Source organism: Vanellus vanellus (genome assembly GCF_965231255.1).
Source record: "Vanellus vanellus genome assembly, chromosome: 11".
Classification (NCBI taxonomy): Eukaryota; Metazoa; Chordata; class Aves; order Charadriiformes; family Charadriidae; genus Vanellus; species Vanellus vanellus.
The window spans coordinates 9,806,386-9,821,239 of NC_138916.1; the positions used below are offsets into that span (position 1 = coordinate 9,806,386).

A 14,854-nucleotide genomic window follows, 5' to 3' on the forward strand; every position below is an offset into this window, starting at 1 on the left:
GCCACCCTCAAAGTAAAGAAGTTTTTCCTCGTGTTGAGATGGAATTTCCTGTGTAAAAAAAAGTTTTACACTCTACTCAGTTGCTCATATTTAATGTTAACTTTAGGTAGAGCTTTTGCCAGCTTTTGTTTGGCCACACGGCTGTGTGGAGTTACTGGCGCTCATGACTGACTGTCCCGCCAGAAAGAAGGCCTGACCCCCTGCCACAGCCTATCGAGGGCTCCGCCTGCCGCCCCTACACACCGACCCGACAGCAGCGCTCACTCCGCAGCGAGCGGGGCCTACTCACAGGGCACCGCTGCGATCGATGCCGCCGGCGAGTCGCTTCCCGTCCCGCCACGATCTGGCCCTGTCAGCCCTCGCCGAAGGCGGCGCCGGCGATTCAGGGGGCGCGAGGCGGGCGGCGGCAGGGTGTGAGGCCCGGCACATGGCGCGTGGCCCCGCCCCCGCGCGGGCCCGACCCGGCCCCGCCCGCGGCCGCCGGGAAGCACGCGCCGCTGTGGGGCTGACTCGCGCTCTACCCGTCAGGCAGCGCGCCGGGCGGCCTCCTCCGCCCGCCCGCCCGCCTCCCTCCCTCCCTCCCCCGGCGGCGGCTGAGGTGGGGCGCCGCGGTCCGGCGATGTGAGGCGCCTCCGCCAGCGCGGCTGTCTCCCATCCCCCCCTGCCATCCCGGGAGGAAGGGAGCGGGGCGGCCTGCCCGCCGCCGCCTCTCTGGACGCGCAGCACGGTAAGACACCCCGCTTCTTCCCCTCGGCCTTCCCTGCCGGCGCGGCCTGCCGCCTCCCCGGGAGGAGAAAGCCGCTGCTCGGCGGCAGGCGGGCCGCGGGGGGATTGTCGCCTGTGAGACCGACGCCATCTTAGGTCGGAGCGCGGCCTTGCCCCCACTTCCCCCCACCCTCGCCCCCCTGCGACTGTGGAACGGGAACCCCGGGCCGTGAGGGCTTCCTCGGGCTGCCCGCGGGGCTCCGCTGGGAACCGGGGGGGGGATCTGCCCGCGGGGGCGTCCCGGGCAGGGCTCGCTCCGCCCTGCCTCCGCCGCCCAGGGGCCGGCCGCGGCCAGGGCCCCCGACAATTGGCAGCGGATGCCGGGCTCGTCGCCGGGCGTCCTCCCCTCCCGCCGCGGCTGTGGTATGCGGGCCTCGTCCAAACCCGAACCTGCAGCCGGAGCCGAGTCCTTGCGGTCACCCGGCGCTGGGGAGGCGGGAGGCGGGGCGGTCGGGCTGCGCCAGGGACGGCGGCGGGGGCGCTGCGGGCGGAGCGGCGGCTGCTGGGCCGCCCTCGGGGACTGGGCTTCCTCCCGCCGCCTCGCACCCGCGGCCGCTCGGGGGTGTGAGCTCCTGACCGGTTTGCAGAGGCGATGTCGGCCTTCCCCAGGCGGAGCTTGTACCACCTCACGGCAGGGAGGGTAGCGGTGGCTGGCTTAGTTTGGTTGTGAGGGAAGTCGGTTCCTACTTTGGCTTTTTAAAAACTTTCAGGTTCAGTTTCAGCTTGGTCATCGTTTCTTCGCTGCTGAAACAAGTGCAGCAGCTCAATAAAAACACAATTGTGCACAGTCCTGATGAAACTGTGGATTGCATGCTCTTCTACAACTAACATGATACAAAGTTATGTGCCTGTATGGGAAGTTGACTGGAAAATACAACGTGGGTGCTCACCCTATGGTCTGTGTTGTGATTAATATAACTTTCCTGGTCGTTTGAAGTGCAGTTGTTAAACTGGAGGAAAAAAAATAACACTTGAACAATTCACTGGTAATACTACTACAGAAAGATGACAAACAAGGCTAGACTGAGAACTTTCTGGTTAATGTAGGTGTCCTCACTCTTTAAGCTCATTACCAATTTTACGCTGGTGATTTGGTCTCAGTTATTTTAAGCCAATCTGAAGAAGTATTGAAAAGCTTACTTGACCTTAAGAGTGCAACAGGTGAATTGCATCTAAAGTAATAAATGGGTTTTCAGTAACTAAATCTTATTGCAACAGCATTTGCCATGATTTTCTACAGTATTGATTTCTGTGCGTCTTTAAGGTGCACTTCTGCAGATCACTCTCTGTGGTTTTCGCTACAGCGGTTACACTCTTGTTACATTAGTTACTAATGTTTGTATCACTTTTGTTTATTTGAGTCCTTTTAAATTCTAACAGTAAAAAAACGCAGGTTATAAATACAACTGGCTGTTAATGAAGTCGGGTATCTTTAAACATAATTTCCATGATAAATAAAAATCTCCAACCTAGTGCTCTTAAAAAACACTTATTTCATCAGAAGCTTATTGCTCTTTTGTGTAATGAGTTCAATTTTTTTTTTTTAAGTTGTGTCAGTTTTTTAGTTCATTGTTTTTCTAGTAACTATTGTTGATTATCTGTGCCTGCCTAATGAACTTTCATGACTAGTCTTAGTTTTTGCTGGGCAGTTGTCTTTTAAAGCGATATCTTGATACAGTGTAATGATATTCTTTGACTGTTTTAAACAACTTGTTCACAATTTTGTCACTTTTTAACCTAGAACAATGGTTTATACACTTTCTTTGGTTATATACATATAGCATTTCATTGGCGTTTTGAACCTCTCAGATGCATGGACTACCTTTAAGGAGATGTGTGTATGAATGTGCGTATATGTTGATACATATTAAAAACTGAGGAAATAAAGTCTATTGTCAATAGGTTTCCCTTTCTTATACTGGCATCTGCACCTCCGCTGGGAAATACTTGTGGAGAGTTGGGGAAGGATTCACTGTTGGTTTTGGCTTTGAGAGCAACCACTAGCAGGATTCCTGGAATGCATTTTCTGCGTTAATGTAGTTAAAGATGCTGAAAACTTGGAAGCTAGTGGTACTCTAAGAATGCATGTAGATGTTTCCCTTAGCAATGGAGAGCATTTGAGCAGTTCCTGCACACCTCCTGTAATCAAATCCATTCCCCCTTACTGCAACTTTGCTCAGGCCACCAATTTTTTGACCTCTCAGTCATGCTGATAAAACTTTTTGTGGGCCAGGCTATTTTTAACCTGCCCTGGTTCATGTCATAGTCCCATGAAAAGTTGTACTAGCACAACTGAGGGAGCAGTGCAGGAGCAGGGTGGGAACTCATTAGGCTGACTTTGTTGCCAGGAAAAAAAAAATCAGTGAAAGCTTGGCTTCAAATCATAGTATCGAAATAAAAACAATAGAGTAAAAGATCTGAAATAATATTGATACTTGCCTTTTAAAAGCTGCCAAACATCTGGAGTCACCTTTTAAGAATACCTTAGTATGTACATCCTGATTCATAAAATGAAACATCTATAAGAGGTGCCACCAGTTGGTGTAACTTTCTAAAAATCTATGCCTCTGTTATGAAATTACTTTTAACTGTGTAAAAAAAAAAAAAAAAAAAAAAAAAAAAAAAAAACCAAAAAAAAAACTGGCTGCATTATAGTGTAGCTGAGGTTATCACGTGTATCTTGTTAGAATCCTGCTAATCTATAGATTGCTTGTGTTTATTTTGTGGTTTTAGTGTAAATTACGTGTGCTTTCATTTGCATGCTCTGTACACATTTTATAATTGATTACTTTCTTCCCTGAGGTCAAATAAACCTATTTTTAAAAAAAATTAGAAAAACACCCTTTTTTTATTTTTTTTTTTGTCAGTTCCATGAAAAAAAGTCTCTGAAAATAGTCTTTCATTTTGCCTTGAAGTCTAATAAACTTTGCCTCTGTGGTAGTAAAGAGGTGGTGTTCTAAATAATGTCCTTCTACAGAGGAGAGTCAGGCTTGATTTTCTTTCCAGGACCTGGCGCATGGCCCCTGTTGTCTCTGTCAAGTGGAAATTGGCTTCATACTCTTTTCCTGTGAGAAGAATCTAGTTCGGCATCTTATTCTTTCCTAGCACCATGTTTAAGTTCAGCACCCTAAACTGATGGAGAGAGGACAGAAGGAGTATGGCATTGCTACTTTATATTATCCCCAAGACTTCGCATGTAATGCCATCAGCCCCATTCTCGTGTACTTTAATGAAAGCAGGGGCATGATTCTGTCTGCTCCCCTGTGATAAGCTATTATAGACTAATTATTTCTACAGTCCATCATCAAATCTAGCAGCTCATTACTCCTATCCTGGAATTGTCTTCTCTTATTAGATATTAGGCAGTTTTTTACTGTGTCTGTGCTGAAGACTTCCATTTCAAATGCTGTTGATAGTTAATGAGGAGTATTCTTAGTTTTGCATAATTATACTTTCAAAAAAGAAACTTGACCCAATATTTAATATATATATATTGCTTTTGAAATACTTTTGGAAAAGAGAAAATTATGGGAAATTGTATAGAAAAACATGTTGAATAAACACCCTCTTAATCTTTCAAGATAAACTGATATTTCTTAAACTAAATTATTTATTATTATGAATATAATCTTGATTTTTTCACCTTGTGTGTAAGGTTTGATAGTCTTTAATGATATAATCATATACATTAGTGCTGGTCTGATGCCCTGGCTACTAGGTTTAGGGGTTAAAATGTCAGAGAACTGTCACTGCATAATAGGGGAAGTCAAGCTTCCCTAATGAGTTTGCTTTGTCAGGTAAGTGCTGCATCAGCACAAGAAAGAGAGAAGTATTGGTAATGTTATGTTGGCAGTGGCCTGGTAATAAGACAAGAAATTTTCTTATCTTGATTGTGGTCTTCATGAAAGGAACTATTGCTCAGATATTCTTCACTTGTTGTCAGAGCAGCCCAATGACAAATGGAATTTCATATGCTTAACTGCTCATTAATTTCAAGGAATTCCTGTATTGGCTGGAATTACTCTTTGGTTCCTCATGCAAAACTGTATTGTTTCCCCTCTGACTTACCAAAAAAAAAAAGGAGACATTAAATGTTGTGAAGCTCTGTGTCTTAGGCAAAGCAAATGCTGTTGTAGTGGGATTCTGATCCTGGTTATTGCTGAGACAGCCCTGAGGTTTTATGGAATTACTGGTCTTATTACAAATTAGATTATTGGTAGTGCGTGTAGAGAAATAGAAAAGTTTCTTCCTGTATTGTTCAGAAATACTTTCAAGATTATGTTAGGGGATGTGAAAAGAAAGAGGAAAACTTCATAGGCCGTCACCGTTAATTTAAAAAACAAATAAAACTGGTTGTGATTACAGATGCTGATTGTAATTTTGTTAATTCCAAAAGCTACATATTGTCATTACTATTTTCATATATGACTCTCTTTCCTTACTGGAAGAGCAAGTCTCCAAGCTCGAGGGATTCAAGTCTAATGAGAGCTATGCAAAATTTTTATCAAGTCCTAACTGATAATGAAAACACTGTGCTATGTGTTGCGGGTATGGGTTTGGGTGGTTGTTGTTCTTGTGGGTTTTGTTGTGGGTGGATTGTGTTTTGTTGTTGGTTTGGGGGAATTTTGTTTTGGTTTTGTTGGGTTTTAAGGAAAATGTGACTATATGGGAAGCCCTGGCAAAATCTTACAAAACTTGTGGAGTTGTGGGAGTTGTGGGTTTGGGTGGGGTTTGGTTTGAGTTTTTTTAGATGCAAAGAGTAAAACTGTAACTAGTGGTGCAGTAACTCAGTTGTGCCTGGTATACTACATGCTTCATAGTAGAGTCTTCACATTTCTTTTGAATAACTTACCTGGAGTAGGAGTATTTTTTCAAAGATACTTCTCACTGTGGTGTCAGAGGCTTCCTCTGATAGTTACTGGTGGATTATACAAAAATAGTTTAAATTATGTGGAGGATATCTTTGGTCTTTTCTCATATCTAATAGCAAAGGTGAGAATTCAAATAATTATCAGAAAGGTGTTGTGGTGTTGATCTTTGAAGATTTTCTGTATCAGATCAAGTTGGACCTGCATAGAACATAGTGGCAGGGGTGGGGGGAGACCGTTCTATGGGAATTACAAGTGCAGTAATCTTTACTGAACGGTGAAACATTTGCTTCATGAAAGTACTGAATGTTTTGCTATGTGTGTTTTGGTTTTTACTGTCTAGTCTCAAGATGGCAGAATTATTTATGGAATGTGAAGAAGAGGAGCTAGAACCATGGCAAAAGAGAGTGAAAGAAGTGGAGGAGGATGATGATGACGATGAGCCAATCTTTGTTGGGGAAATCTCAAGCTCGAAGCCAGCTAGTACATGTAAGATAATATTTTCCATAATATAAATCAGATATTTCAAGGAGTAAAACTTGAAACTTACTTTGAAAATACAGAATTTTTAACAGTAAGACTTAAGAAATTCTACATCTTAAAGCTGTTCTGTAGTATGCTGCTGTAATGAAAATTAGAATTCTTAAGAAATAGTGCCCTAAACCCAAGGTTATGCACAGCTGTGTCTACCTCTGACCTTAAATCTCTGAAGTCAAAACAAGGACATTTGAAGGTTTTAGCGTTAACAATATGGTTAAAAATCCAATATGCTGAAACTGTGCATGCAATTGTTCTTAATGTAGTTGATGTTTAGTTAGATACTTGGAAGCGTCTCCTTACTAAAATAACGTGCATGAATTTAAGTCTTCATGTTACAATCCCTCTTTTTTTCTCCACCCCACACTTCATGTGTTGGTGGACAGTCTGAATGGGTGGACATCATTCTGACAAAACCAAGGTTAACTGTCTCAAGTGTCTATAATAAGCACAATCAGGAAAAGTGATTAATGTGAAAATAGTAGAAGCCTTTTTGTTAAGTAAGAGATTTTTATTAATAAATTCATTCATCCCCTGTAAAATAAAGAGTTCTTTTCATCAAGTTCTGTAGTTTTCTCCTAATGCAGGCAGTGCAGGGAGTGAGGTTAGGTGGTTGTGATGACAGCAGATGTGTCAGGATTCCATGTGTGTCCTGTGCTTGAGCTGTGGCAGGTAAGTGAAGGAGAATATTTTTGTTACTTAAATTAATTTTAGTAATGAAATGCAGCCATCTTATAGTCAATTGTTAAGAGGTTTGATGTAAGGTTTCTCTAGCTATTGAGTACAGAAGACTTGGCCCGATGAGATTTACTGCTTTCAGTTTCTGCCTCATCTCTGCTATGCTTGTATCCAAGATTTCTGTAGTAATTTTCTGAAGGTGTATAGTTTGCAGTGAAAAATCTTAAGGCAAAATGTTAAACAAGGCTGTCTGTCACACTCTGGTGCATGGATTTTGGAACTATTATTAGCTGTTCAGTCATTTTAGTTCACAATACTTTCATCTTGTATCTGAACTCTATTTTACTTTGTTACTCACTGGGATAATAAGTCTAATGCTTCTTACGCTAGCTTAAAAAAGTGGAAAATAATGTTTTAAATATTAAATAAATAATGTAGCTGATTTTTAAACTTCTCTCACCTGAAAATAGTTATTAAGGGTTAATCTTTTTGAATATTTTAAAAATATTCTAGGTCCTCTTGAAAATTTGAAGAATATTTTAAAATTAAGACTTTTTCTGCAGTTACAAACTTCTAGAAGTACTGAAATACCCTTACTGTTTTCTGGAAGGTCCAGAGACCTCTGTATTGCTGGTCATTGGCAGTAGGTCATGGCATAGAGCAACTATTAAGGCACTAGGCATATGTTGGAACAACAAATATGCCAAGTTTCATTGCAGTCGTTGTAGTCTCGAGATTTTTTTTTTTTTTTAATAGGTATAAAGGATGGAAATAGTTCAGGTGAAAACTATAATTTTGATATGATTCAGCAACTTCAAGAACTTTGGTAAAAGACAAAGACTTACAATGTATGGGATCTTATTCTAGTTCTGTCCCTACTCAGTCCTGACAGAAGTAAAATCACTTATGGTATAACTTTTTACTTTATCTCTTTTCCTTCCCTTTCCTCAACTTTTCTTTGTAACCTACTTCACTATCAAAAACAGCTATGGAACAATGACCTCATTTCTTCTCTGGCTTGTAAGTAGTACTACCTGGCAGTAGTCAGGCTTCAGTTTGTTATTGGTGATAGGCAAAACGCAATGAACTCAGATTGGCTTATCACTATTTAGTGTTTACCCGAGAAAATTCTTGTCTGATTAGATGAAAAGTTAGATGAAAAATGGAGACTCACGTGTAGTTTTTAATTTTTCTGAAAGGTATGCTTTCTGCAATCCACAGCAGTATTTTAATCTTTTCCTGACAATGCAATTATCGGTTTTTATACAGAGTGGCATGGAAAACTTGAAGGAAATAAGTAAAAATCCAACTTTGACCTGCTGGCACATTGTCATGTACAATGAAGTGCCTCTTCTGATGTACTGGAGAATTAGTTTGACTGAGATGAAAAGTAATTCACACTTTGTTCCCTTTACCATTTCCTGCAACTGCTCATTTTTCCTATACCTACTGCTCATTTTTCTTGCTTCCTTTTTCATAATGTTACAAACCTGTAATTTGTTGCTACTTTAAAATGTTGTTCTGCATGTTAGCTTTCTTATATTTCAGTGCTGTTTTACCTAAACAGGACAAGTAATGTTTTGATGGGGGAGGGGAAAGGACACATCAAGTCTGTGATGAATTAGTTGAATCATGTAAATCTAGTTTATAATTTCAAATCACTGGCTTCCTGAAATGTTCTTTTTAAAAACAGTAAAATCTACCTTTGTGTGTTAGGATATGAATTGTGTGCACATCAGATTGTTTGAAGCTGAATATGCTTTTTGAGATTTAACTTTTAGGATAGCTTTTTTTTTTTTGTAGGTAGATAAAGGCTTTGATTTCATTTCACTCGAATTCAAATGTAAGGTATAGCTTTATTAACAAACACAAAGAGTGTGTTCAGCTAAATCCTGAATTAAGTTAATACGTGCTCATAGTTAGTGTTGTGTTGAAGTAAAAATAATATTACTATTACAGGATGAAATTTCATCATATCTTAAAAATGCAAACCTGTTTGGATCTGTTGGTTGCAGCTGCTTTTTTATTAGCATGATCTAAATGCAGGTGACAGGTTGAAAGCTGTGATCTTCTGAGCTCTACTGCTATTAGATTTATTTATCAACCTGAGTAGTTTGTACTAATGAGCCATTGCTGTTGGAAACAGCCTTAAGGTTGTTAAACACAATGTGTAGATACTCTTAAGACCTGTTGTTTGAGATCCTGATGTAATTTGACCTTGGTTTGAGAAGGTACTTTAAATCTTGTTGGTTAGATATTGGAGGATCTATCTAATTTCACATGCGTATTTTCACATGTCAGAGCAAGAAACTTGACAGCAACTCTAACGGAATTGGGAATCTGGCAGTAGAAAAATATTTTGACTTGAATATTTTTGTAACATTCTGGAATTATCAGAACCCCCCAGACTAATACAAAAAAGTTGGGGAATACTGGTGGCATTAGTTAGGGAGTAAACATCAAGTCTAAGAAATTTGATGTGTTTCTAATGAGCTAGAACTTTGGTCATTGTCTACCATGTAAGATAGGTAAGAAAATCAGTCCTTTTGTAATGCAATTCCAACACAACTACTGGTCTGTTGATTATTTTTTTTTTTCTTTCACATTGGAAAATGGAGATCATGAAGTCTAAAAACACATTCGTAAGTGCTGTGTTTTCCTGTAATACAGAAGCAGATTGTGTAGTTACTGGTTTAGAGAAAATGCTTCCTTTAGTGTAGAGCGGTTCTAATATTTGGGGAACTTATTATGTATGTGGGAACGCATTTATTCACTTCTGTTTATAATCAGCAAAGCTAAATATTTATGAAATGTAGTTTTTTTGGTTTGCAGTCTTACTTGTGTGTTAATCTATCTCCAAGAAAATAAAACCTGTGATTTTTAGGTGAACTAGCTTAACCTAAGAGAAGAGTAGAAGAACATCTCTTAATTTGTACAAATGACGTTTTGTTTTGCCAGGTATTTATTTTAGAAATAATGTTCTAATTTATAAGTCAAATCCTAATTGGCTTAATTAATGGATATGAATGCTACTTTTAATTTGAAAAGCAATTATGCTATTAATTTAACCGCAATTAAGATAAATGTAACTTTTGACAGATATATTGAACAGAGTCAACCTCAGCTCATCACGAAGGGGGATACAGAATGGTGCAACCAGTAGAGGTACTTTATTGTCCTAATATGGTAATTAAAAACAAAAAATCCACAACACTTAAGAAACATCTGACTGCAATATTATATAAAGATAACTTTGGAATCCTTTGCAACAGGTACAGTTACTACATTCAAGCCTGACAGTCATCATTATGTGACACCTGCCTCCAGCCCCAGTGCCATGCCTGTTTCATCAGTCTTTCAGTCTGTATCCAGACCTACAACTAGCACTGTAGCAGTTCAGCCATTGTCTGTACCAGTGAATGTTTCAGGAACTTCACAAACACCGCAGAGACCAGTTGCTGGATGTTTATCAACACAGCAGATGCCTGGGTCAAGTTCTGGAATATCACAGCCTGTTAGCATTCCAGTGACAACACAGCCAGTGGCAAGAAATATCACGATTCCTGTAGTGGCTCAACCTGTATCCAGGCCAGTGACTACTGTAACAGCACAGCCTGTAATACTCAATCAGGTAAATTTTTATTCCCTTAAACTGTAAAATACTCAGGTGCACTTGTTCCTCATTAATTTATTCAAAAACATACTGAATCAGTCTAGGAATTTGAAGACCTGGACTAGACTATAGACTAGCATTATATAAACTGTAAAGATTCTAGGATCATAACCTTGCACTGGTGAATTAAAATATGTATTTGAAAATACTGATTTGTAAGACTCAAAGATGGTAGCTTTAGTAACAGTAGAATTACATTAAAAGACAATCTTGGGCATAAGAAAAATCAGTACTGGTTAGATTATTTTGTTTAGGTTGTGTGGAGAAATGATGGAAATTCTCGTTCTCTAAATTTTGCAGATTGCTGTGCTCTGAGATGGATCCTCTGTATTGACAAATTAATTTCATTTTTAAATATCTTGCATTTGGTGTTTAAAGTAACTTTGTGGTTTTCCCATCTGATTTTTACAGTGCCTCTTGGGATTTTCGCTTCTTAAGAGAATGCTGTAGTGGTAGTTCCTTAGGTGTTTCTGCTTTTTCGGTTCATGTGTCAGTTGTAGTGAAACAGTAGTACAGTAAGGAGGACTTAAGCAACCAGAAGCTGCAGGGTCAGTAGATGAAACAATTCGGCAACATACTTGTTTTATTTGAAAAGCCCGAGGGAATTATGCACATAGATCATGTAGCATAGATCTTCCTGGATTGCCACATAACCTCAGAATGATAACTTCAGGGAGCCAATTTAGATGCTGTTTTAATTGCCTTAGCTGTTGGACGTTTGTGAGAGAGAAAGAATGAATATTAAAATTTTGTGTTTGTATGAGGTAAACAATGATGCAATACCTTTGTTGAAAATAATTTTAGCTGGAACTGTTTAGACAATGTGCCGTGCCTATAATATTAGTTACTGCTGTCAAGTTAAAATGAAGCCTGACAGTAGGCACCATCTCCACTGTCCATGCAAATATACACACCTGTAGTTGTCCCAGCTGACAGTCTTTTCATGTAAATAAAAATCACGCAGCCTAATCTATTCTGCATTTGCTGAACAGGGCTGTCAGTCTGAATGAACATAGTTTATAAGGCCATTAAAACACGAGAATTAGATTTGTGGCTAAATCATTACAGATGGGGGGGTTGTATTTTAAGAGAAACAATGCAATGGAATGATTGCCTATCAACTGGGTAGCTGAATCTCTGGCAGATTCATTAGGAAGGAACTCATACTTTCCAAGTTTGAGTCTCCAGCAGTTGATTGATAGTTTGCAGAGACAAATTGTGGGCATGTCTGGTGAAGCCGGTTAGCTAAATCTGTCACTGTATCTAAGAAGGCCTAAAAAATGATACAATCAAAAGTCCAGGTATTGGTAGGATATCTAGATTGCCTCTGGAGTCCTCTTAAATCTGTCTTTATAAAGCAGGACAGTTTAATACAGGAATGTCTGCTACTTCACATAATGTATACACATATTTCAAGTCTGAATTTTATTTTTATAAATGTTTACTTATGACATAGTATGCTTTATTAAATCCTTCAAAGGAGTACTAGGATGCCTTGCAGAGTCTTTACTGCAAAAGAAAGCCCCCTCCCTTACTTCCCTTGACTGTATATGCTCATGTTTTTGTTCTAATAGACAAAGCTGCTAGTAGCCTCTACATTGTTTTTATTAGAAAACTATAGAGTAAACAGACCTAGGAAAGCTGAACTTCTCCAGAAGGTATATGTAAGCTGGATGTAACTCCTCAAGACAGTGATTTCCTTTAAAGACACTATGCACACAGCGCTTCTTTTTGTGAAATTTTTCTCGTTCATCAAGTTTATTTTCAACAGGGGTGTCACAGGTGAGACTTTAGTTAAGTTTTATAGTCCGTCTTTGCATAAACCTGCAGGTGGTTCTTTCCTGGCAGAGTAGAGAAACACCTATTTGAAGAAGTTGCAGCCTGAGATGTGTCTTTCGAGGTATACAGCATGGAAAAGGATTTCTAACTATGTATTAGTCAGTTCTGTCTATTCCAAGTTAGACTGACGTACTTTAGAAAGTAATGCCTACTTTTCTGGGATATCCAGTGCATAGATATTCCACTGGTGAAATTATCATATAGTATATGGTTTCTTTAGAGTGTTGACATTTTGATCACAGCTTTCTTGAGCTCTTATTTTTTTTTTAAGTTATCCTAAATGTAACATCCTTTTCTTTGGGTGTTAAGAAATTCTTGAGTACCTTTAGGAAGATTTTGCTGTGTTGTTTTCCTTGCTTAAGATGTGCTGAAAGTGAATCTTCCATCTCTTCAACTTAACTTTTCTAGTTTCAGAATTGTATTTCCAATTTCAGCCTTATCTAGAATAACTTGTTTTCTTGTTTTTTTATTGTTCCTGCCACTTGACTGTGTTATACTTTTTATGGGGAAAGAGGTTTGTTTGGTGTGCTTTCTTTTACTGAGGTACTAGAGTTCAGCTTCTTAGGTAAAGTTCTGTGATTTTTAGTATCACTCCTGTCACATTATGTCATTGCTCTTCTTAGTTTCATATGTATACTACCTGTATTTTGGTTCATGTCCTTGGTTTGAATTGTTTTCATTCAAGAGCTGCTTAGGTTTTTTGAATTCTTTTTTTTCCCCCTTTATCTAGTCATTATTTCACTTGAGGCCACTGTTTTATATTGATTTTTTTCTGCCTTGGGCTTTCTGTGATGTTTTTGTTTGCATGTTTTTTGTTTGTTCCTGTCTTGATTCTTCCTAAGTGGCAAGGGCTTCAAATAAGTTTTTCTGGGAAATGTTTGACGTTTGCATCTTCAGCTTCCAGATGTTGAAACTTACCTCTGAAATTAAAATATTGTGATGTGAAGATGACTGTGAGGTATGACTAGCCACTGTGGCAAAACCCTTCTTTAAATGAACGTCCTTCGGGGTGCCTTTGCATTCTTAATATGGTACAATATTTTTTGATCTCAGGATGTCAGTTTTTTCTCTGGGAACTGATTGCTTTTGATCACCAGCTGGGTTGAAACACACATTTCCTGAGTTTCATAACATGTAGGTCTATAATTTACCTTTTGGCGATGTTTGGTGTTCCGGTTTTATCATTGAAATACCCTTTTGCAATTACAGGCTTGATTCACTGACTTCCTGTAAAAGTTTTTGTGTTCTCGTTACTGCACTACATTAATGCAGTTCCAAAAATGTAGTTGAATTTTACTTCAGTCATACTGTTTACAGCAATTCTAATTCAGTCGGAGTTGTATATGATAGCATAGGGCTATCCTCTTCTTTATGGAAAAAATTGTTCTTAGCAGTGAAGATCTATAATTCAGTGCTCAGAATGATCTCCAATAACCCCCAGCCCATTCTGTCTAGATCTTTCCCTTATCTAGTAGGCACTTTCCTCAGTCTGTGTGTGATTCAGGTTACAGTTCTTCCTAGTTGATTTTGGGAGAGCAAAGGCCCAGTACCATGCATTGTAATTCCTCTACGTGGATTTGGTTACCAATTATCATGTTGGTTTCCACGGTTAGGAAATCTAGGATGCATAGTATAAACCCAGTATTTTCACTAGTCTCTTTGAAAACTAGAGTAGTGGTGGATATTTTTTTTTTGTTTGAGCCTTAGGAATTTGATGCATAAAGATGTCGGGTTTTGCCTTTCTGCATGTGAGAGGACCTGGACATGTTAGTTTTTTTTTTTAATTGTTGTAGTAGAGCTGTTTTGATTTTTTTTCTTTAAAATGTTTTTGCTTTCTAAAGCATGCTTTTTTCTGTATGTAAAATAACAGAGCCAAATTACATGAAAGGAATAACTGTAAACAGAAGAGGACATTTTGAAAATTATGAGACTTTGAATTTCCGGGATGTCTGTTTTCACTTTCTTACTCTCTGGATATGTTTAGTATATACTAGGGAGATGTACATATGCCATCAAAATACCCAGGCAATTATTTTGAAGAAAGTTAATATGTTAGCAGCACGTGAAACCAAAGTTAGCAGCACTTAAAACCACAGAGAAGTAAGAGAAGCGGATTTTGTGTGCAGCTACTGTATTGATCGTATTTCAAATGTAGGTGGTGTGCATAGTCCTTCACACTAAGAGCCTTCTGCAGGCTTACCACCTGAGCATCATTTGTGCTTGACCTGGGTTTTGCAGGCTGAGTTGGTTTGCTGGTAATTTCACTGGCTAGTCTGAAACTATTGTGGCTCTTTGTTATCATTAAGGTCCTGCAGGGTCTTCATTTGAGCGATGTACAACAAAAAGGCAGGATAGGGAGAAGTATCTTCCTTTTTGTTCAGGTCTTCTCTGGTACTTAGGAGTTCTAAAATAGATTTATCATACCTCTATGTCTACTTCTGCACTTCTTTAGACTTCTTTCCATCAAGTTCAGTCAACAGTGTGGTAGTTTAAA

At 39.3% G+C, this 14,854-nt stretch overlaps 1 protein-coding gene across 1 annotated transcript in view; it reads left to right on the forward strand.

Moving 5' to 3' along the window:
- Positions 1-679: 679 nt before the first annotated feature.
- The window catches only part of ZNF280D (zinc finger protein 280D), a 52,515-nt gene continuing 38,340 nt past the window's right edge, over positions 680-14,854 (forward strand). Inside the window, exons 1-4 of the mRNA XM_082488573.1 lie at positions 680-727; positions 5,977-6,122; positions 9,948-10,013; positions 10,121-10,479. Coding sequence (XP_082344699.1) covers positions 5,984-6,122; positions 9,948-10,013; positions 10,121-10,479 — 564 coding nt within the window. The 5' untranslated portion in view covers positions 680-727; positions 5,977-5,983. The remainder of the gene's footprint in view (positions 728-5,976; positions 6,123-9,947; positions 10,014-10,120; positions 10,480-14,854) is intronic.